General features: G+C 39.6%; 1 protein-coding gene across 2 annotated transcripts; it reads left to right on the top strand.

The window, feature by feature from the left end:
- Nucleotides 1-10,691: 10,691 nt before the first annotated feature.
- Nucleotides 10,692-23,851, top strand: LOC129710302 (deoxyribonuclease-1-like). Of its 2 annotated transcripts, XM_055657203.1 has the most exons (12): nucleotides 10,711-10,730; nucleotides 12,854-12,980; nucleotides 13,927-14,067; nucleotides 14,142-14,230; nucleotides 16,667-16,750; nucleotides 18,471-18,586; nucleotides 18,730-18,842; nucleotides 20,308-20,465; nucleotides 20,575-20,671; nucleotides 21,407-21,458; nucleotides 22,845-23,051; nucleotides 23,742-23,851. In XM_055657203.1, the coding sequence occupies exons 3-11, from the start codon at nucleotides 13,930-13,932 to the stop codon at nucleotides 23,048-23,050; spliced, it is 1,053 nt and encodes a 350-aa protein (XP_055513178.1). In that variant the 5' UTR covers nucleotides 10,711-10,730; nucleotides 12,854-12,980; nucleotides 13,927-13,929; the 3' UTR covers nucleotide 23,051; nucleotides 23,742-23,851. The 2 variants fall into 2 exon arrangements, with proteins under 2 accessions (XP_055513179.1, XP_055513178.1); XM_055657204.1 differs by lacking the exon at nucleotides 12,854-12,980 and having other exon boundaries at nucleotides 10,692-10,730.
- The last annotated feature ends 619 nt before the right edge of the window (nucleotides 23,852-24,470 follow it).

Raw genomic sequence — 24,470 nt, 5'->3', positions numbered from 1 at the left:
GGAACAGTGTGTGATACAGCTCATTTATCACTTCAGATATTTTAGTTAATTTTATTTTGAAATGTTCCCCCCTGCTTAACCTATCTGTTTCTGCTCATTCCCTCCCATCCTTCCTCCCCAGCCCCTCCTTTGTGCAGTTTCCCTTGTATTGTGCAGTTTCCCTTGTATTGTGCAGTTTCCCTTGTATTGTGCAGTTTCCCTTGTATTGTGCAGTTTCCCTTGCATTTAGGCTGTGGGCCAAGCATCAAAAATGTCTAGAAATCAGTTTTCGTGACCCAAGTCACAGAACTACATGAAATTTTCCACAGATTTAGATGAAATATAATTGAGAAGGAAGTCATAATATAATACAATACAATCCAATACAAATTTATTGTCATTTGAGCCCCAGTGAGACTCAAACGAAATTTCATTTACACAGCCATACAAACAAAGACAATGTCCTACAGACATACACACAATTAAATTCACACAAAGTCACACAAAGGCAAAGTCTTTTCTCTCCTCTGCTCTCAATTTCTCTCCCGATGTCCAAGCCTCACGCTCGTCATTGCCGAAAGTTGCACATTAATTAATTAAACTAATTAAAAAAGTAAGCGCCATCTAGTGGCCAATGCCCATATTACACGATGGGCAGCCTATTTCCGTGTTGCAGTCCTTTTAAACTATATTATTACACCTATATCTATATATATATATATATATATATAGATATAGACGAATGAGTGAATGTACAACCTCCAAATCTCATATATGGAGGGTCAGGCAGAGGCTACAAAAAAAATCTCATGGTCATTAAGTCTGCATGGACTTCAATTCATAACATTTCAAACTCTTCTTCATGTTAATGAGAATACCACTATTACTACCATGGATAAATTAGTTCAAGTTTAAGTTCACATACACCAATTCATTTCTACATAAACATCAGCCATTTCTTACCATTTCTCACTCCAATGGCAGCCTATAAAGTGCAATGAATATTCCTCCGTTTTATGGAAACGGCCCCTACGGACGGCACTATGTACCGTCTAAACCCCCCCCCCCCCCACACCCGCAGTGATCCGCGGCTCCGCATTCGCGAATCGGACGCTTTTTAATTGAGACTGCGGCTTCACTATGTTAAATACATGGGCCCCGCGATCGGAGCACTTTTTCCCGGTGAGTTATCGCAGGCAGCTCCGAGATTAGATGGTTAAGACATTACTCTACAACAAGCTGGCATTAGTGAACATGTTTAATTTACCTTGTTATTGATACATATAGTTTAGGCCCTCAACTTCATGAATGGATGAATAAGTGAATGACTGAATTAATTAATGATGAATGAATGAATGATGAATGAATGAATGAATGAATGAATGATGAATGTATGAATGAATGAATGAATGGATGAATGATGAATGACGAATGAATGGATGAATGAATGAATGAGTGGATGATTTAATGCGTGAGTGAATGATTGAGTGAATGAATGAGTGAATGAATGAGTGAATGAGTGGGTGAGTGAATGAGTGAGTGAATGTACAGCCTCCAAATCTCATTTTTTTCACATTATAAAGGGTGTAATTAAATTAATTAAAGCCCATACAGATTAATTTTCATAAATTCAGACTTTAGATCTTACCTTTCAGTTTGAGTTGATTCACAAAGTTTCACAACTTTGTGTTGCAGCACCTCAGCAGGGACTTTGCTTTCAAGACTTTCTTCCACTTCTATCCACTTAGCTGCACATTCTTCAGACTTCTTAATGCTTTTCTCACTAAATTCAATTACCCTGCTGCAAGTTTCCACGACAAAGAACCTTAATCGGAATCTCCAGTAAAACAGGCATCAGTGAAGCCCTCTCAGCTATGATGTGTGCTAGCCTGAAGCAAAGCGCGTGATTGGCCAACTGGCATACAACTCAATGTTAAACGTGCTTTGATTGGACTAATAATACCTGAAATGTTTCTGTTTTTTCTCTAATTTAATAAAAAATGTGCAAGTCTTGTTCTTGACGAGTTTTAGGGGTGATTTATATGATATTTTTACACAATATGTGAAAATTTTATGTAGTTCTGTGACTTGGGTCCCGAAACACTGGAATAAAGCTCCTCGGCCCACAGCCTAAGTGCCTTAACACACACTGTGTAACAATGTTACAACATTTTGAGATTTAAAAAATCAAGTCTGTAATTTATCCCATCAGATAAAGCATACAAATAAGTTTAATTTGTCACCTAATTCACTTTCATATCTTCAGTATTAAAAATGTTATGGCCATTTTCTTACTCGGAAATTAGCATCTTGTTCCCTATTTCTTTTCCATGGACTTAACACAAAAGCTGTGATCGAGGACAGTCAAATGGCCATAACTTTCTTAAAAATTAAGAGAACTAAAAGAAATGTTCAGTTATAAATAGATTGAAGCATTCTGAAACAAATATGAAACAATCTTACTTAGATGACTTGAAATTATAGCATATAATTAGTTAGTTACCTAATGGTAACTAATAACAAAATTCAATTACTAGATCTAAACATCTATCAATTTCTTAAGAATAGATTAACATTTTTAAATAGCCTAAGTGTCCAAATAACATTCACACAAGAATTCACAATATAACATAATTTTTAAATCTCATTGTCATGGATTTATAAGCCAAATGGAAGGAATTTAATGTTTAATACCTGTAAATTAATGGCCATTTAAATCATCTTGCGAGTGGGTTTTTCTGGAACGCGACCATTTGGAACGTTGCGGTTTGCAGTGATTTAGACCCCCATATCGGCATGCAAAACACTGCCGGTTGGTATGGGGACTAAATCACCATTTCGCAACTAAAAATGTGAACTAAAGGCATCTTAAGGACCACTTTTATACATAAAAATAAACAGCTTTCTTTTACCTGTCACCTACATGAAATCCGTCCCCGTTGTCGGCGTTGACGGCTTTGGAAGCTGATTTTAAAATGACTCCAGCGCTGAACGAGTCGGGCAATTAAAAAAAAAAGACACAGAACGGCCGTCGGAACGATTCTTCAGCAAAAGCTTGCACTCCAACCAAATATAATCCAGGACAAGGTAGGAAAAAAAACGCGTTTTAACCCCGCCCGCCCCCCTCAAAGGCGCCAAAAACGCGCACACAGCCAGTGGCAGAATTGCAGCGCCGCTGAAGGTAAGTATTGTAACATACCTACACTGAGCACAAAATTCAATTTAACATATATATATATTTATATATAATGTATATATGAATGTGTGTTTGTGTGTGAGAGGCAAGTTAGAGATAAATAGATCTCAAAGTTCCTTCTAATGGATCAGAAGGAACTTTGATTTAATACTATTTCTCTCTTTATCTTATTTGTCAGATTATGTACATAAACCATAAAGGCAATTATATTTATAAATATATACATATAAATACATTAATACATATGATATATTAATGCATATATATATATATATATATATATATATATATATATATATACACATTTTTTTTTTACAAAACTGCACATAAATATATGACATGTGGTCAAATTTCAAATTCCTTAAATAAAGTTTACAAGCACTTTATTGGGTTCATGACTAAATAGTATCAATACCAAATGTAAGAAAAGTAGCACATTGAGGAAAGTTTCCGAAAATGGCATCAGAATAGGGGAGGGGGGGGGGGGGATGAGGTGGTGTGTGGGGGGTCAGGTGTGGGGGAGGAACGGGGGAGGGGTAAAGGGGGCTCCCCTTTTGTGTGGGGAGGAGGGGGAAAGGAGGAAGGGGGTGTGGAGAGGGTGTGTGTGGGGGGGACAGGACCCCACACAGCACCTGCCGGCTCCACTCAGCGGCTTCCCCATCTCCACACAGCGGCTTCCCCGTCTCCACTCTTGCGGACAGCATGGCTTGCGGATTCAATCAGCATGGCTTGTTGACTCAATCAGCACGGTGTGCGGATTCAATCAGCACGGCTTGTTGGCTCATCCCCGCCACAGGGCTTTACCCTCCTCACCGCGATGATTGACAGTGGGTGCGAGAAGGGGCGTTACCTTCATGGTGACTGACAGGCGAGAAGACCAATCTGTTGAACTCACGATTTTTTAAACCTTCATAAGTTTTGTAATATTCCACTGATCGGAACAAAACCTGGTGCGCTTGGAGCACAGGAGACCAGTTCTAAGGTGGCAAAAAATCCTAGCGATATAGGGTACCGTTTTTGCACAAATTTAAATAAAAACGCAAACTGGAAAAAGACGAGATGATAGTTTTAGTAACAGTATAGATATATATATATATATGTATAATATATATGAAATCCTAATATTGGGAATAAAATATCCTTGAACACAATGTCAAGATATTTTTCCATTCTTTCATACTATATTAGTGTAATACAATGTAGTGAATACATACCTACATATTTAAATTCAGTCGATAAGTTGGTCAAATAACATGGGGACCTTCTTGCTTTTTTTTGAGACATGAATTTTTAAAATGTGAACGTCTCATAACGATACATTTGTGGGTCTGCAGTATATTGCACCAACCCCCACAATGTCAAATAATTCTAAATTGAACCATAAACAAGGAAAACACTTTTTATTTCTGTCATTCATGGTAATATTTACCCAATTTACATCATTTTGTGCGCGAGATATACAGGGTTGCAGTGTTTCGCAAATCTGCTAACCAATGAAAGTGATGTAAAATTCAACATATTTCAAACAATATTTTTTTGCTTGCTTATACCACCCCTTGCTTACACCAAGGACAAAATTTCCAACTTATAAACGTGTTTCCATGTTGTGATTTTCGATCAATTAGTCAATCACCAGTAGAGTGCAGTCCTAACCTTCCACTTGCCTCATTGGAGGCATTTGAACTATCTTTACTCAGACTTGCCTGACAACAGGCTTGGCTTGCTCCCCCGGTAATGAGAACCAGCCCGGAGAGATTGAGGCCGAGCCTGGCCTCTGCTCACCCCGTACACTGGAGCGGAGGAAGAAAGACTGAAGGCCAGTAAGCAGACTGGCGGCGGTGGAGAGGGCCTCTCGAGGCCCGGTCGCAGCCTGGGGCTCGGCCTGGCAAGCCACGGCAGTATCCCAACCGCAGGCCTGGCGAGACCAGAGAGGGGAGGCGGCCGAGCCTGGCCCCTGATCTCTGCAGGATTAGAGTGGAGACGGTGGTGGGCGCTGGACAAAGAAGAACCAGGAGGGGATCTTACCTTATGGGACCTCAAGGTCAGTTGTGGGAGGTGCCCCCCTCCCCACACTCCCCAGGGAATAAGGGCTGAAGAGGGCCAGACATGCAGAGGGACATCGGATCACAGTACGGCCGGAATAGAGGTGATGGCTGCAACAGGCTTGGTGGCCGGTTGCAGCTGGGACTGTAAAATGCCACCAAAATGGCATTACTTGCATATGGACTCAGTGGGCTGTTCTGTGCATTCTGTACTAACTGTGGACATTGTGCTTATGTATTGAGATAATCTTGCTGAGCTGTCTGCAAAAAAATGTATTTCACTGCACTTGGTAAACGTGACAATAAAGAAACCAGAGTACCTTAACCTCTCCCAACTTACGTTCTGAGGTTCTCATCCCCTTTAAGGAGACCACTATCATCTTGTTGCCAAAGAAAAGCAAGGTTGCGTGCCTTAATGACTACTGTCCAGTTGCTCTGATATCTACTGTAATGAGGTGCTTCAAGAGGCACACATTAACTCCAGCCCTCCACACCGACTTCATCCACTGCTGCTTGCCTACCGTGATGCATTCCACAGTAAACACCATTGAAGCTACGTCCAAGGACGCACACCTGCACACCAATATGCATTTGGATAGACGGGCTGATTAAGGATAGTCAGTATGGTTATGTAAAGAGGGAGATCATGTCTAACGAATGTGGGTTTTTTTGAAGAAGTAATCAAAAAGATTGCTGGGGGCAAAGCCATAACCAACTATATGGACTCCAGTAAGGTCTTCAATAAGGTTCTGAATTGTAAACTACTCTGGAAGTTAGCTCACATGGGATCCAGGAAAAGCTAATGGACTGGATAGAGAATTGGCTTCCAGGAAGGAAGCTGAGGGTGATGGTGTAAGGTTGTTTCTCACACTGGACGCATGTGACCGATGGTGTTCCTCAGAGATCGGTGCTGGGCCAATTGCTGTTTGTGGACTTTATGTCAACAATTTAGATGAGAATGTAGAAGCATGATTAATAAGTTTGCAGATAACACTAAAGTGGGTTGTATCATAGATAGCAAAGATGGTTATCAAAAATTACAGCAAAATCCTGATCGGTTGGGCAAGTAGGCTGAGGAGAGATCAATGAGGTTTAATGCAGATAAGTGTGGGGTATTGCATTTTGGGAAATCAAACCAGGGCAGGACTTCACAGTGAATGCAGGGCCCTGGGGAGTGCTTTAGAGTAGAGGGATTTAGGAATGCAGGTACATAATTCCTTGAAAGTGGTGTCAAAGTTAGAAGGGTGATCAAAAAGGCTTTTGGTGCATTGGCCTTCATCAGTCAAGCTATTGAGTTTAAAAGTTGGGAAGTAATGTTACAGTTGTACAAGATGTTGGTAAGGCCCCATTTGGATTATTGTGTTCAGTTTTCGTCACCCTGCCAGAGGAGTGATGTGGTTAAGCAGGAAAGAGTGCGGAGAAGATTTACAAGGATTTTACCAGAACACCAGGGCATGAGTCGTTGGGAGAAGTTGGACAAACTACAGGAGACTGCAGGAGGCTGAGACATGATCTTGTAGAGGTGTAAAAGATCATGAGGGGAATAAATAAAATGAATGCTTCTTTTATCCAGAGTTGGGGAATCAAGAACCAACTAATTAACCAACATACCCACATATCTTTGGAATGAGGGAGGAAAGCAGAGCACCTGGGGAAAACCCACATGGTCACAGAGAAAACGTGCCAACACCACACAGACATCACCTGAGATAAGGACTGAACCCGGGTTTTCTGGTTCTGTGAAGCAGCAGCTCTACTAGCAGCACCACTTTGGCCCTAAGTTGCGCAATACATGCTGAGAACAGTGTGTTATGCACATAACAAAATGTCTTTGAACTAAACGGCTTGCTTAGTTATTTATTTCTAAGATCAGTTATGAATCAACTACATTTCTGGTGATTTGAATCAAATTTGGCAGATCAGATAAGAATGGCAGGTTTCCTCTAAAACATTTTAGAAAATTAGCCAGGAGATTGGAGACAGCTGCAGATCAAATAAGGTTGTCGTAGTGAGAAAGATTAAAGATTTAAAAGTTACAAAATTGATTCAGCTGTAGATTTAGAAGCAATAAAATGGATGCTTAACCCATTACACTAACAAGGCTGCAGCATCATTAAAAAAAATTTTTCGCCCTGCTTCCATTACTAGCGAGAGGAAAGGTTAGCCCATATAAGGTTACTAGCGAGATTACAGCACAAATACATTAATGTTTTTCTCTATGATATAAACAATCAAGAGAATGTTCAGACACTTGGCTCTTACAAGATTGTAATGTGCATCAACAAGGTAAAAAAAACAAGTGCATGTATCTGCAAAAAACAGCTTCTTCAGCATAACCATATATGGGCTAACCTTTCCTCTATCAGAAGAACCTGTCAATCCTAACAGGCAAGAGGCTGTACAATGCTCTGTAAGATAAAGAATTGCTGAATTGCTGATTATTGGGGTATAAATATATCTGATTGAACATTACCTCTTTGTATGGGGGTAGAGTGATGCTATAGTCTGTATTTTACATACTGTGAGAATTGACTGCCACACCCGCCTGGGCGAAATAAAGACTTTAATGATTTATTACTAATTATTGTGTTTTTATCTGTTTGAAGTAAAAACAAACCTTAACAGTAGTAGTGGATTTTAACTTTCCAAATATTGACTGGGAATATCGTTATAGTGTGAAAGGTTTAAATGGGGTGCAATTTGCCAAAAGTGTTCAGGGGAGTTTTCTCCGGCAATATGTAGAGGCCCCCACACAGGAGAGAGCAACACTTGATCTAGTCTTGGGAAATTGGGAGGGGCAAGTGTTTGTGGATGAGCCTTTTGGGACCAGCGACCATTGTTCGATTAGGTTTAAGATAGATATTGATATGGGGCAGAGAGAGCCCATTCCCCAAATGTTAAGTTGGGGAAGGCCATATTTGACAGCATGAGAGAGGAACTTGCTCAAGTTGATTGGAGTAGGTTGTTTGAAGGAAAAGGAACGTCAGAAAATTGGGATATTTTTAAAACTTTGCTGACAAGAGCACAGGACATGCACATGTATTAAAGTGAAGGGCAAGGAGGGCAAAAATAAGAAAGATTGGATGGCGAGGGAAATTGAGGTCAAGAATAAGAAAGAGGCATGGGACAGGTATAGGCAGCTGGGATCAAGTGTATCCCTGTAGGTGCTTCGGGAACAAAGGAGAAAAAATGAAATCAGAAGGGTAAAAAGGGAACAGGAGATAGCTCTGGCAGATAGCATTAAGGATAATCCCAAGGGATTTTATGTACATAAAGGGAAAAAGGGTAACCAGAGAGAGAGAGAGTGTGGCCTCTCAAGAATCATAGTGGTCAACGCTGTGTGGACAATTTACATTTATACCAAGCCAATTAACCGACAGATTATACGTCTTTGGAGTGTGGGAGGAAACCGCAGATCTCAGAGAAAACCCAAGCGGTCATGGGAAGAACGTACAAACTCCATACAGACAGCACCCATTGTCAGGATCGAACCTGGGTCTCCAGGACTGTAAGCGCTGCAAGACGGCAACTCCACCACTGCGCCACCTTGCCGCCTGAATTAATTAACTAATTTAAATTCTCCTGATTAAACCAGGATTCTGAATGCTTCCTCCAGTCTATTAACTACTATGGTGCAATATCTGTCATTAGGTTACATATTGATAAGGAATTTTGTGAAGTTGTTCAGTGATCGAATTCTATGCACATTGTTGCTATGGCTCTTTCTCTTGTTATCCTCTTCTCAAGTTAAAGTGTATTGCCATATGAACGAGTGGCACAAGGCACAGGTTCAAAGAACATCTTGCGTGCAACAGCATCACAGACACATAGACCCAGACAAACATACAAAAAGCAAATTATACATTAAAAATTGAAAATGAAGAAAAGACTGGGAAGAAAGCACTAATGCACGATTGTCTTGATCTATTTTCATTGGAATTTTATTTGAAATTAGAAAAAGAAAAATAGAACAAGCCCATAATAGTGCAAGAGGTGGGTCAAAGTGTTCCATTGTTGAGGTATGGTTGAGATATGTGTATCTTGATTCAAGAACCTAATAGTTGTAGGAAAGTAGCATGCAGATGCTCAAAATATTGGAGAGGGCTGTGCCAGTGATGGACTGGGCCGAGTCCACCACTCTCTACAGCATTTTGCATTCCCGTGCGTTGGTATTGCCATACCAGGCTGTGATGCCAGCTGTCGGGTTGCTTTGTGCCGTATTTCTGTAAAAGCTTGTTAGTGTATTCAGAGACATACCAATTTTTGTGAGTACATCTGTGCTGGGTCCAGGACAGATCATACGAGATGTTAACACCTAGGAATCTGAAGCTGCAAACTCTCCGCACCAACGGCCCACCAGTAAAAACTGCCACGTTTGCTGATTACTTCTATTCTCCAGCTTTTTCAGAGTTATGGAGCCATACTGCATGGAAACATGCCTTCAGCCCTATTCATCCATGCCAACTAAGATGCTCCATCTAAGCTAGTCCCATTTGCCTGCATTTGGCCTGTATTCCTCTAAATCTTTCCTGTCAACAGTGTCCAAATATCTTTTAAATGTTGTCATTGTATTTGCCTCAGCTATTTCCTCGTTCCACTTTCTCCTTACCCTCTGTGTGAAAAATTTGGTCTTCGGGGTCCTTTTAAATCTTTCCTCTCTCACCTTAAAGTTACTACCCCTGGTTCTTGATTCCCCTGCCCTGGGAAAATGACTGTGCATTCACCCTATCTATTCCACTCATATTTCTATACACCTCTATAAGATCACCCCTCAGTCTCTTGGGCTCCAAGGAATAAGTTCCTAGCTTGTTCACCTCTCTATAGTTCAGGCCCTCGAGGTCTGGCAACATCCTCATAAATCTTTTCAGGATCCCTCTGAATCCTTATCATTTGACCAGCAAATGAAGAGCTGCATACTTAGACAAATATATTTGAAATCAGCAACGTCTATGGAACCAACCATACTTATTTTTTTCGTGTAGGAAAGAACTGCAGATGCTGGTAAAATCGAAGGTAGACACGAAACGCTGGAGTAACTCAACGGGACAGGCAGCATCACTGGAAAGAAGGAATGGTTGACGTTTCCGGTCGAGACCCTTCTTCAGAAAGCAGAAAATACTTATTTTTTGTATATTTTTATATAACACGACAGGACAAATTAAATCTATCTGGTTCTATAAAGTCTGTAAACAGAATATAGTCCGTTTGTTATTGTGTTATTAACATATCTAATTCCAAATTTTTTATCAGAGAGCAGTTGGACACATGCGTTTTTCCAGGAAAACATTCCCACCTCAATCCTACAGTTGTTAACACATGAACACAGGTGTTCATTCACAGCAGGCTGAAGTCTAAAAACAGGTGACTTCAACACAATTTTTCCCCCATCCTAGAGAAACCGATCAATAATGTTTATCTAGCCAAAGTGTATATTAGCAGCTGAAAAACACAAACTGACTGTAGTCCCACTACTTTGAAGTTCATTGGAGTGGAACTGGTACAGTAATTTACAGGTACGGTACATCTGATTTCCACATTTTTGTTCTGCACCTTTTCTAAGATTACTCCTATTTTCTGGTTAAAATGTTGATATTGCTACTGTAGTATTTGCAAAGTTTAGTTCAAATTCAATTTTGTAAATAATATTAATAGATTACATTTTTTATATTATTCCTAATTTAATAGTAACAATTGTGTAGCTTTTAGCTGTAATTATTTATCATCTTTGTGGATTTTATTGTAAAATGATTCATGCTTATTATCTACATTTGTTGCTCTACTGTCTTTAAAAACAGTATGGTGAGATACTTTTCACTATGTTAGCTCAAAAGTATTGAATGTCACGTATCTAGAGGAACATCGTGGAAGCCCATTTGGTGTGCAAATTGATGTGTTTTTCCTTTGTGCAGTATTTCAGTTAAAAATATATATTCTTCCTGAAGATGCCAACGTTGTTCTTGAAGCCACCAGAAAACCGGAACAAGGAATATCCTTGATAGTTATTTGGACAATAAACTTCAGATCAATTGTGCTAAATTGAAGAGAAGACAGATAAAATATTGACCTATTATTTATAACAATAATTTTCAAATTTCAAACTTCCAAACTTTGCTTTTGGGAAGAAAAGCAACAAACTACATCACCACTATTGCTAATAAGCCTACTTGGAAATCTGACAATTGGTCTGGTTGATTATGAATAGCAACGCCCAAGCATCAAAGCCTGAGATTCCCCGCAAATCAAAATTTGCCAACCTGAGAAAGATATGTTCGTTCTCACGTGTTGTATTCTGCTCAATAACCAATTCTCAGTCCATTTCTAAGTACATTCTAAGAATTCATGTGCTCTCAACTTGCAATCTAACTTCCTCTGTGGAATCTATTGAAATCTTGCTGAAAATTTAAAGTACTCCACATCCAATGGTTTCTTCCTATATGTTTTAAGGTGTTCTGTGACCACATCCTTCATTTTAGTTTCCATCATTTTCCCAGCTATTGACATTGGCTGACAGGTTGGTTAGTCCCTTTCTTAAAGGTTGGGTCACATTTGCAAAACCATAGGAAAAATTCCAGATGATGGAATTTTGGTCGATGATAATCAGAATGTACCCTTTTTCATTAGCTACTTTCTTCAGTGAGATGTAGATATTGGGATTTTTTTTGCCTTTTAGCCTCATCAATTTCTCTAGTACGTTTTTTTTAATTCATTCTAAATTCTTCAGTTCTTCTTTTATTTTTCGAGCTAGAAATTTGTTTAATTCCTCTGCCGTCCCGATTCCTCATTCAAAATTCTGTCTGTGTGGGACCCTTTTTTTACCCTGGCTGTCTTTTCTTTTGGAAGTGCCTATAATTTTTTTAAAGGCTCGTGCCAAAGAAACAAGTGGAAAGAAAGAAATATTGTTTGTAGAACCAAACCAGTCATTGTTCCAATGAAAATAGAAGATCTAGGTTTGGAAATGACACCAAGTAGATCTTATTTCAGAAAGGAGTTTGGAAATAGTTCTGTAAAACATGTAATCTCACAATATTTAATTGCAGTTTACATGACCAGGAATATAGGATATTAAATATAGGTCTCAGGAGCAAATACTGTGATTCTATAATGTCCATTCACAACTCACAACTGTCAAAGCACTTGGAACTGCTTTTTAAATGTCACCGATCAATGAGGATTTGTACCAAAATATGTTCAAATTTATTCAAATATTTGGAAGATAAAAGATATTAAATTTATGAAATCACGGCATGGATGAGTTGGGCTGAAGGGCCTGTTTTTGTGCTGTATGACTATGAACTGAAAGTGATAGCAAATACACATGCTAAGAGGGTAGCATTCTTAGAAAACAGTCAGTATCATGATTTTCTGTAATACAAGGCCATATTACCTATGGATGCGTCATCAAGCATGTGTAAAAAAAAACACATTTAATGGTTATTAATTTAACTTTTTCACATAGATTCTGTGAAGGTTAATTTCATTCGATTTCTAAAGTTTTTGGCTTGCAATTTGTGAATTCTGTAAGGGTAAATTTATGTTATCCAAATAGCAATAACGCAGGGTCGCCTACATTTTAAATGTTCAATAAAGTAAATTAAATTACTTACATTTGTTTATCTTTTGTCACTTGATTTGTAAGCCCTTTAAAACGGGAACATCCTAAGACATAGGAGCTGAATTAGGCCTGTTGGCCTGTCAAATCTACTCCGAGGAGCCAAGGTCAACCTGCAAGCCCTCCTTAACGTAGCTGAGGGGGTTGATATACTGTAAGTGCATCAGGATGTTAGTGCTGTGCTACTAGACTCAGAGATGGGTGTGAGAGCGGAGCAGGTAGTGGAAAGCGGGTGGTCAGACATGTTAAAATTTGAGTTCCAGCTTCGCTCAGACTTCAGCACTTGCCCATGCATCCATGCAAGTCAAAGGCATACTGATCTGATGTCTGATAGTCAATTATTGTTTATGGATACACAGCTGAAGAATCAGCCCAAAATGAGTCATTAGTCATCCCTTTCCTTTTCATTTTCATTCTCTTTCGCCTTCCCTCTAGTTTTACACTTCTCTGATAACCTTCCATATCCTTTTCACCTCCAGCCTTTGTCACTTACTCCACCCATCTGCCCTTCACCTGTATCCTCTATCATGTGTAGGAAGGAACTGCAGATGCTGGTTTAAACCGACGATAGACACGAAAAGCTGGAGTAACTCAGCGGGATAGGCAGCATGTCTGGAGAGAAGGAATGGGTGACGTTTCGGGTCAGGAAGAAGGGTCTCGACCCAAAACATCACCCATTCCTTCTCTCCAGAGATGCTGCCTGTCTCCCGCTGAGTTACTCCAGCTTTTTGCGTCTATCATCCATCTATCACTTGCCAGGCTTTGTAATACCTCCACCTCTCTTCTTCAGCATTCCCTCCCCCCACCTCCCTCCATTATTCCATCTGAAGAAGTATCCCGATCCAAAACATCGTGTCCACTCCCTCAACAGATGCTGCCTGGTCCGTTGAGTTCCTCCAGCACTTTGTGTTTTGCTGGGTGATTAATTCTCTTTTCTGTAACTGCAAATATTCTTTGATCCACTCAATGTCTCCTGCACTTTTTAATCAGGCTTCAGGTTTGCAACATTTTGGAGTATTTTACATGCTTAATTAAACCATTTATATTTTTATGCATGCATTTTAATTAATTTTCCATTTCTCTTTTAATCCAACATTCAGACCATGGAGCTTCGTGTGATGTTCATTGTGCTTGGTTGCTTACTGCAATGGAGTCAGGGACTTAAGATTGCATCTTTTAACATCCAGAGATTTAGTCAGAGGAAAGTTGATGATCATGTTACTCTTGACATTCTTATCCGGGTAAGCACATTTCAAGCAAACATTCTATGGTAGAAACCTATTGAGCAAGCACTTAATTTGTTTTTTTTAATTAGATTTTAAAAAGGTATGATCTCATCACCATTGAAGAAGTCATGGATTCCGATAGCTCAGCGGTTACAGATCTAGTGAAAGAACTGAATTAGTAAGTAAAGATAAACTTTAGTCACTGCTTTCGCTCTGCACTGGTGTAATGCAGGCTGATATTTAAGTGAATGATAAGCTCTGCTGATTTAGACTGTGGCATCTGGAAAAGTTTAATTGTCAAGCCCATCTCCAGAGTGCCTCTTGTGTATCCACTCAAAACCAATGGGAAGATAAGATGGATGGGTGGGACTACAGTTCTGGTGAGAACCTAAAAGTCAGGTGCTAAAAGTTTGATAGACTAGCTGAAAAAATGTTATCACATAATGCCACTTTAGACTTTAACGACACAGTGCAGAAACATGTTCTTTGGCTCCCCAAGCCCACGTCGACCAGCAATCAACCCATACACTGAACTATCCTACACACTAGGAACAATTTACAATTTTTACCAAAAGCAATTAACCTGCAAACCTGCAGGTCTTTGGACTGTGTGAGCCGAAGAAACAGAGAGAACGTACAAACTCTGTATAAACAAAAATGCTGGAGAAACTCAGCGGGTGAGGCAGCATCTATGGAGCGAAGGAATAGGTAATGTTTCGGGTCGAGGCCCTTCTTCAGACTAAGAAGGGTCTCAAACTGAAACGTCGCCTATCCCTTTGCTCCATAGATGCTGCCTCACCCGCTGAGATCTCCTGCATGTTTGTCTCCCTTCGATTTTTCCAGCATCTGCAGTTCTTTCTTAAACTCTGTATCGACAGCATGCGTAGTCAGGATTGAATCAAAGTCTCTGTCGCTGTAAGACAGCAGCTCCACTGCTGCGCCACCATGCCACCCCTTCATTTTCTTCAGTATTGTGCAACCAAAATGTTGTCTTTTCTGGTAGAACAACTATTTCCAGCTCATTTGGTGTCTCTCTGGAAAGTTGATTGGGAGTTTTCAGGAGTGAATTGCCATGTGTTCCTGGCAGACTTTTCTCATTGGGATGTTCAGGAAGGCACTGTTTCCAGCACAATCCTCCTTTTGAAGTAAAAAAAAATGCCGGATGAACGTAGCAGGTGTGGAGGGAAATGGACATACGTTGTTTCAGGTCGAGATCCTTCTTCAAACTGAAGGTTTCCAACCCAAAAAAACATAATCTTTTCATTTCCCTCTCAGTTCAGTTCAGTTTAGTTTATTGTCACATGTACTGAGGTACAGTGAAAAACTTTTTGTTGCAGCTAACCTGTCAGCAGGAAGACAATACATGATTACAACCAATCCATTTACAATATATAGATGAAGACAGATGCTGCCTGACCCGCTGAGTTCATCCAGCACTTTGATTTTTGCTCAAGATTCCAGCAACTGCTGTCTCTTGTGTCTCCTCACTTGGAGCATTGCAGCCAAACTTGGGCTAGTCTGGGATGACAGGCCATTCCTAAAGATATAATTGCTCATCAGTAAGTCTTACCTCTAATCATTCCTCACCCCTTCCTACACCAGTCCTACCATCAGTCTTCTTGCTGACCCTTTAAGCTATGATGCATTGATTGGCCTACAACTATTTTTTGATCTGCTGGTCTCACTGACTATCATCACTAGACCCCTATCTCTCAATTTGCCATCCCCATTACCAAAGGATAATCACCCCCAACCAGTCATTGCCATCAGGCTCTCATGCACCCTCTCATTACACAGGAGAGAGCACAGGCCCATTTGGCCGATGCCATCCGCCATCCTGATCCTCTAATCACACCTTGGAATGCTTTGGTAATTTGTATATTTAGAAACTCAATCAGTGCTGTGTTGTGAAGCCAGTCAGTTGTGCCCCATTACTTGTGCCTGGGACCCAAGGCTCACTGTTTCATCCCACTGCAATGCCCAGCTAGAGCAACCTTTAGGGCGCAGTTGAATTTGTAGACCATTTGTGCTCTTTGTGCTTTTTCGCGCAATCTTTTCACTTCTCTTTTTCTTTTCTTCTTTCATTTTCAGGTTATAAGGTTAAAAATGAAGCTGTACAATAATTGTATAATCTTAATGCCGAATGTTTTATCTTTGTACAATTGATTCTAATAAAAATAATTAAAAAAATTAAAAAAAAAGAATTTGTAGACCATTGCGGAGAGAACATGCAGAAGTGGGATTCCTTCTAATCAATGAGTCTACACGTTGCAAATGTGCACAACATCACATTTTACTCTTTTGAACAGAAAGTAATCTGATTACTGATTCTCAGATTACTGAAATCTGATTAACTCTCCCCAAGGTTGGGCTTTTACACCACAGTAAAAGTTGGGCTTTTACACCACACACCTGAGTACTATTTTAATGGAAGCCAATAACATCCATTGAAGATGGAATTTAGCTTCTCTTCAAGAATTAAGCTAAAGTTTGAATCTTTCAGATGTTATCTCCCATTTTTTAAATTATTTATTTTTTGTGTTAACCACATATTGTATGCTTTTCTATTTGTAGATTCATTTGAATAAGTCTAATAAAATGTTTATTTTTTCAGTGCAACCAAACTGAACTACAATTACATCATCTCTGACTACCTGGGACGTAGTACTTATAGAGAAAAATATGCGTTTATTTTCAAGTAAGTCTATTTTAGTTCAAATAGTTCATCAACAATTCTCCCATTATTGTACTGATGGAAACTGGGTTTAGGCAGATCATTAGTTATGGGAAGTTGGAACTAGCCAGGCAGATGGGTCATGCTGCTAGCTTTTTTTATTTGTTCCATCAAAACAGTTACTTTTTCTCAACTAAGTTAGGTCCTCCATCCCACTAGCAATGACCTCCTTTCATTGAGGAAACTGAAGCAAGGCAGCTCATGATTGATGTGCAAAATATTCAGTGATGATCCTGATAAAGACACAAAACAGAAAATAATATGGAAGAGATCTGACCTGAAACGTCATTCTGCTGTCTGACCTGCTGAGTACCTCAGGCACTTTGTGCTTTGTTCCAGATTCCAGCATCTGCACCATTTATTGTCTTAGACAAAAGCTGGAATACTGCATTTCGTTGTCTCTGTACTGTACACTGACAATGACAATTAAAGTTGAATCTGAAATCTGACATTTGAATAGACAATGCTTGAAATATTCAGCTGGTCAGGCAGCAGGTGTGAAGAGAGGCACAAAAGTTAAACAAAAATAGACCACGTCCTCCAGCTGAAAACATACTCACCTTGGTCAACACCACCTCCCTGGAATGATCATAGTTCAGAATTTCTCTGTGACATTGTTATTTGTTCAGTTACTCGAAATGTTGTTGTTCCCTTCCAGTTCCACTTCAATTGACACCTAATCATCTCCCGAGAGCATCAACGCTGTTCACATGAATGTTATCTCCTCTGCCACCATTTCAATTAGGATCAATTCATGGTCAATGCATCTTTGGGATAATTTAGAATTAAAACAAAGACCTTAGTAGACTTAAAACATTTGTTCTTCCTTGTCATTATGTTATTTATTAGGCATTTAATAGTCACTTGTGGGTGGTTGTTTTTTAGATGAAGATTGTTTTGGAATAAATAATTCCCAAGGCATTTTGGTATTGACAAACTTACTACAAATGAGTACCTGATGGTCAGATCAAGAGCCTGTTTTGGTACTATATTACTCAATAACAAACACCATTAAAAATGTTTACATATTGTTTTGAATCATGGCTCTTCCAGCTGTAAACATTTTCAAGTAAAATCATATTGTACCTTCAATATTAAACTTGATTGTTTCATAGATAACACCCCTGTAGACTTATGTCATTGACATAAATATAATTCTCATCATGGTAACAGGTGAATTGAATCATCTTAAATATCATGAGTAATATTGGCTGTCGAACAACCAGATCTTATAAAAACCTATCTGAGTCATTAATGATTTTATTACTCTAGCGTAGATGGGATTCCAGTCCTACAACAATGTGTTTGATTTTTAATTGCCTTATAAGCAAGTCATTGTTTTGCCAAGAAGGGGGCTACACCACCATCTTCTCAGGGGCAATAAAAATGGGTAAGAAAGTCTGTCCTATTGTGTAAATACGTACAACATAGTCAGCACACAATGACTGTTCAATTCTGATGAATTCACAAAACATTAAAACATTCTGTCAATGTTTCTGGTTGAATCCACTGTGGTAAACTTACAATATATTGCATGCGTATTATACTGTAACTGCCGGAATTCAGAAGCATTCAAAAACACCTCTTCAGACCACGTCCAAAACACATACACCTTATTGTCAATACAATGTTCAGTAACTCTTTAACGCAGTGAGGTTCATTCTCTGGGTTTTAATTCTGACAGAGAGAACATTCTGAAGCCGGTGGGATGGTACCACTTTGACGATGGGTGTGAACAGTGTGGGACTGACACTTTCATGCGTGAACCCTTTATTGTGCACTTTCACTCACTCACCACAAGTAAGATCTACTCATCTGCTTACTGAGCATTTCATTGATTCTTTGTTTGAGAAAACCATTGACTTTTCTTGAGTGTATTGCAAGAAATAAGCTCCTTTCACAAACTTTTTCCTAATAACATGCGGCATAATATGTATTGACAGTTGTGAAGGACTTTGTTCTGGCAGCCATCCACACCAGTCCAAGTTATGCAGTCAGAGAGGTTGATGCGTTGTATGATGTTTGGGCTGATGCAAGAAAACACTTCAATACAGAGGTATGGTCGACAAAGCCTAGTGGCAAATGTGCACTCGTATAATGGCACAAAGCACAAATCCATCTGCTCAAAAAATCAATTCATGCTTATTGTGAACAAGCTGGCTACCTCACTTTGTTTTTACTCTGCACTTTCTTTGGCTTCCTTTTCCCTGTCATTTATAGTTCCCCAGTACGTTTGCAATAATTTGGTTACAATCCACTATTTCTCTGAGCCTCTGCCAGCTACCTCAACGAGGTCGCTCCTCAGCCTCCTGCATTCTAGGCTATCCGACCTCTCGCTATAACTCAAGCCTGCAAGTCAAGGTAACATGCAGATGGATCTCCTTTGCACCCTTTCCAACATACAAGTAAGTATATTATAGAGATCGAAGTACAGCTTAGATTTTCTTTATCCTCTGAGAGGATGGTGGAGTCCTGCTTCATGTCTCTATTATTATGCAACCCAGAACAGACGTTTGACATTTGGTGAACTTTAGCTGCAGATCCATGTCACACTGCTCCATCACGTGGAAGATTGAACACTGGCAAACAACATTAATTTACATAGTTTACACCCCAGCGGTATGAACATTGACTTCTCTAATTTCAGGTGGTTCTTGCTTTCTCCCTCTTTCCCTTCCTCTTCCCAGTTCTCCCCCACAGCCCACTGTCTCCGCCTCTTCCTTTCTTTCTTCCCGCCCCCCCCCCCCCCCCCCCCATCCCCTCATCAGTCTGAAGAAGGGTCTCGACCCGAAACGTCACCCATTCCTTCGCTCCATAGATGCTGCCTCACCCGCGGAGTTTCTCCAGCATTTTTGTCTACATTTGATTGTTCCAGCAATTGCAGTTCTTTCTTAAACAACTGGCATACAACATTGTCATTGTGTTATTGCTCCATTAAACTTACTAAATTGTCGTGCAGAAACAAATGCTAGGTTCTAGGAAAGTTGAATTGTTGGGCATCAATTTGTCAAATGTGGGATTAAAAATTCGGAGCAAAACACAAAATGCTGGTGTAACTCAGCAGTCCAGGCAGAATTTGTGGACGACATTGCTACACAATGTTTCGGGTCAGGTCTCTTCTTCCGACTAATTGTAGTTGGTTGGATGAAACGAGGCTGAGGTGGGACACAGTCAGGACAAAGATCTTTCATAGATTTTCTTTCTACAAAATCTTCATGATCTTCCTAGTGTCTCAGAATTTAGTTTTTTAAATACAGTTTGAAATTCCCCCTCCTGGCTTTTAATAATATACCTCTTTAAAGATTTTTCTTAATTTTTAATTTATGTTTAGTTCAAAGAATGAAAGTTGAGTTGTTTAGTTGAGTATGTTTAGTTGAAAGTTGTAATGAAAGAAATTACAAGTATTTTGTACTAATGTTCAGTAATACAAATCATATAACTTCTACTCCCCAATTGCATTTAGCTCGTTGATAACAAGCAGCACCTCTAAACACTTTGTTGTCTCTTGATTTCTGATGCAGAACATCCTGATCCTCGGCGATTACAATGCAGCTTGTCACTACGTCACAGGCAAAGATTGGCCTAGCATACGGTTGCGTCAATATAATAATTTCCATTGGTTGATTGGAGATGAAGTCGACACCACTGTTAGCATAAACACACACTGTGCCTATGACAGGTACTGTCCAGAAAACACAGAGATTCAAGTATTTGTATTGCATGTATTTAGTCATTCAATGATCGCTTCACATTTCTGATTGTGATGTGACTTTGTATTCATTCTTTAGGTTTGTGATGACCGGGGAAAGTCTCATTGACACCGTGGTTCCTGGTTCAGTGAAAGTCTTCTATTTCCAGAAAGCTTTTGACCTCCCATATGAGACAGTAAGAATGAAAAACGTTGATCAAGTTTATTAACCTGGAAGAAAATTTCCTCTCAACATAGAACTGTAGACAATAGAAACATGCTTTTTGGCCCATCATTCATACCCATATCTTTTAATATATCATATTTCATATCCATTAAGCTATACAATATTAACCAACGAAATACCAATGGCTCAGATTGAAGAAGTCAATTTTGGTGCATTATATCAGTGTAAGCACCTTAATAGAGGATGGCCTTGTACACAAGGTAGTGCATTCCATTGGATATAAAGTCCAAGATGGGAATGACAGCCATATTGGATCTGGTATATCTCGGTAGACTTAAGCTACATGGTTATTCCTTCTGAGAGCTATTTTTAACCCCATTTGCTTGTAGCTTTTGCATCTCTTCCCTTTTCAGAATTTGTTGTTCCGCTGACTGTAATGCTAGATTGCTACCTCCTGATTGTCCATCTTGATGTCCGATGCTTCTAGCTCCCTCTGACAAATGGCTTCATGGGTTGGATGTAGGTTCCCAATTGGTCTTTTCTCAGAAGCTAGTTCTCCATAGAAAACATCTTGAAAAAACTCTCCCACTGGTCATCCATGTGTGATTTATGATGTCAGAATTTTGCTCTATCCTTGCATCTTTGTTCAGAATGCATCAGAAGCAAAAGTGGGTCTGTGATTAGAAGTGAGAATTAAGAACTTTTAATAAATGTACATAAGCTTTAGATATAATTTTGTTTACAGGTCAAAGATGTCTCAGATCATTATCCCATTGAACTTGAGCTGAAACGTGATCGTAAGTATATAAACATTACCTCTTAATGACAGCATTGGAACTGGATGCTGATCGAGGGAAAAACTCAGCACGACAGGCACTTTCTGCGTGAAGTAAAATAAAATTAATGTTGCACGGCAAAGATTATGAAAGTCAAAACTGAGTGAAATGAGAGAAAACAAGTAATTTTAAGTAGCAGAGATTCGAGGTGGGACGGATATGACATAAGGAATATTTCTGATAAGATAAACCAGGCTGCCATGAGAATCATGGATACTTTATGCACATCAGTAAATGTAAAAATAGAATGTAAATAAACTGTTTCATCATTTGATTTGCGATTAGACATACCAGAAAAACAGAAATCCCCAAATGGGTGAAACACAAAATGCTAGAGGAACTCAATGCATCAGGCAGGTTTCAGTAGAGGGAATGGACAGGCAATGATCAAGACCCTTTTTCCGACCTAAGATTGAAGAAGGATCTAGTTCCAGCGCTAAACGTCATCTTTCTGTTCCCGCCACAAATGCTGCCTGATCCACTGAGTTTTCCCAGGCACCTGGTGTTTTACTCATGGTTCCAGCATTTGTCGGGTTTTTTTGTGCCTCCAAAAGGGTTGTTTTTCATTGTATATTAACTAAGGTGAAGGTGGGACTAGATACTGAAACTTTTGAGAAACTTAGATATAATTTGAAACTTGAAAGTTTCTCATCTTCAGTGGCATTCTTTATTTTCTATCCCTTTTTAAAGTGTAAATGCAATTATTAATAACATTTATTTCAGGTTGTTAAGATCAAAATATAAATTCTTGCTACTATTATTAATAGCTAGGGCAGAGCTTTACCAGTTGTCAAGGCCATGAGTGAGCGTGGCAGCCAACATGTTGCACTGGGCAATGTTCTCAGTGCAAATGTCTACCAGGCTGCAAGAGATACCTGTGCCTGGGAGAGTGGACAGGCTTTATGGAAAAGTCAGAAAGTTGCTCTCAGTGTTTGCTGCATAATCCTTAAGGGCCTGTCCCACTGTACAAGGTAACTCAGAAGTTCTCCTGAGTTTTCCCCTGATTCGAACTCGGAGAATGTCCGTAGGAGTTCTTGGATGTCTCATAGCGGCTCGTATGTGTAACGGTAGGTATTCGGGGAAATCCGCTAAACTCGTGACGTTTTTTCAACACTGTGAAAAATGTCCACGAGTAAAAAAATACTCGTGATGAAAAAAACGTACTTTTTAACTCATACGAGTCGCTACGAGACATCCATGAACTCCTACGGACCTGCTGTGGACATTCTCTGAGTTTGAATCAGGGGAAAACTCGGGAGAACACTTGAATTACCTCATACAGTGGGACAGGCCCTTTACAGAGTGAATATTCCTCATCTCACGTCTACCTTTCTCTCCCTCTTGCAGCTCAAGCTCCTGACAGATACTATAAGACAGGGGAGATAATCGGCATTAATGGTGGTACCTCTGGCGGCCCTTGCAGTTGCCAAGGGGTCGATATGAGTTCCTGTGCTGGGAGATGTGGTGCCTACTCAAATCACTTTCCTTGCAGCTGCACATCAAGCTGCTCCAAACATAACGACTGTTGTGCCGACTATAAAAACTACTGTTAAGGTTTGTAATAGGGCGTGGCTTTAAGGTTTTAAGATAAGAGGGGCTATGCTTAAAAGGGATGTGTTTTTTATATACAAAATGGTTGCCCGGAGAGTGCTACCCGGGAGATGCCGCAGATACAAAAGTGGCCGTTTAATAAGTGCAAGGAGGAACTGCAGACGCTGGTTTAAACCAAAGACAGACCCAAAAGCTGGAGTATCTCAGTGGGTCAGGCAGCATTGCTGGAGAACAGGAATAGGTGATGTTTCAGGTCGAAGACGCCTCTTCAGACCCAAAACATCACCTATTCCTTTTCTCCAGAGACGCTTTCTGACCCACTGAGTTATTCCAGCTTTTTGTTCTGTCTTGGGCATTTAATAAGTTTTTGGAAAGCCACATGGATGTGCAGGGAATGGAGGGATATGGATCAAGGCAGACAAAATGACCTTAACTGGTCATCATGTTCATCATAGACAATATTAGCCCATTCTTCTGCTATACTGTTCAATGTTCTAAATAATTGCAGTGGCCAATTGCAAAGTTTCCATCTGAAATCGCAGCGGCTGCCTCGCCAGCAGCTTGTTAGTCCTTTCATCCTTTTTGTTATTTCTAGTGCATCTAAATGTATGTTTTAATGTTTCTCAGGATGTCTTATGTGGGGGGTGTACTTCTCATTACCCTTGGATTATTAATTATTTCTTTTACTTCCAGATTCCACATTCCTGTGGTAACAAAGTTGCCAGATGGAGGAAAGTTTAATAAAAAAACATTCAAGAAGATGAAAATAAATCCAATAGTTGCAATGACTATGTGTTTGGGTATTATTAATCAAATAAACCTATCGTCTGTCTGCCTGGTTCCAGAGAGACCAGACAGAAAAAAATGTAGCAGAGGAGAAAATATAAATGGAATTTTTAACAGCTGTGTTATATGGTAGATTTGGTTATTGCAGTTCCTTGGGCTCAAAGGTTGCCAGGTGACTAGTTTTCAAAGTGTGTCTGGTGAAGGGCCCCTACCCGAAATGGTGCGTATCCATTCGCTCCACAGATGCTGCCTGTCCCGCCAAGTTCCTTCAGCGCTTTGGTTTTGCCCAAGATTCTAGCAAGAAGGAACTTGTAGAACTAAACGACTCATTGTTCCAATGAAAATAGAAGATCTAGATTTGGAAATAAGTAAATCTTATTTCGGAAAGGAGGTTTGGAATAGTTCTGAAAAGCACAGAATCTCACGGTACTAATTTGCAGTTTAAATATTTCCATGACCAGGAATATAGAATATGAAATGTAGATCCTGTTGGATTCTGACACTTGGTTTTGAATAGTTCCATTTTTGAGAAACCTAGATGTAGAACCTAGTTATATAGTGTGTATAAATATAGGCATTTATAACAAAATGAAATTAATCAAGACATTGTAGATTAAATGGTAGAGAGTACGTTTT

Source organism: Leucoraja erinacea, chromosome 27 (assembly GCF_028641065.1).
Source record: "Leucoraja erinacea ecotype New England chromosome 27, Leri_hhj_1, whole genome shotgun sequence".
Taxonomy (NCBI): domain Eukaryota; kingdom Metazoa; phylum Chordata; class Chondrichthyes; order Rajiformes; family Rajidae; genus Leucoraja; species Leucoraja erinaceus.
Note: the sequence above shows the minus strand (reverse complement) of the source record. Positions and strands in the feature narration are given on the sequence as shown.

Bases quoted from the DNA above. Each gene is read 5' to 3' on its own strand.
- LOC129710302 (XM_055657204.1), top strand. From the start codon at position 13,930: ATGGAGCTTCGTGTGATGTTCATTGTGCTTGGTTGCTTACTGCAATGG. The intron at 14,231-16,666 runs GTAAGTAAAGAT...TTATTTTTTCAG, and splicing joins CTAGTGAAAGAACTGAATTA to TGCAACCAAACTGAACTACA. The intron at 16,751-18,470 runs GTAAGTCTATTT...TAATTCTGACAG, and splicing joins AAATATGCGTTTATTTTCAA to AGAGAACATTCTGAAGCCGG.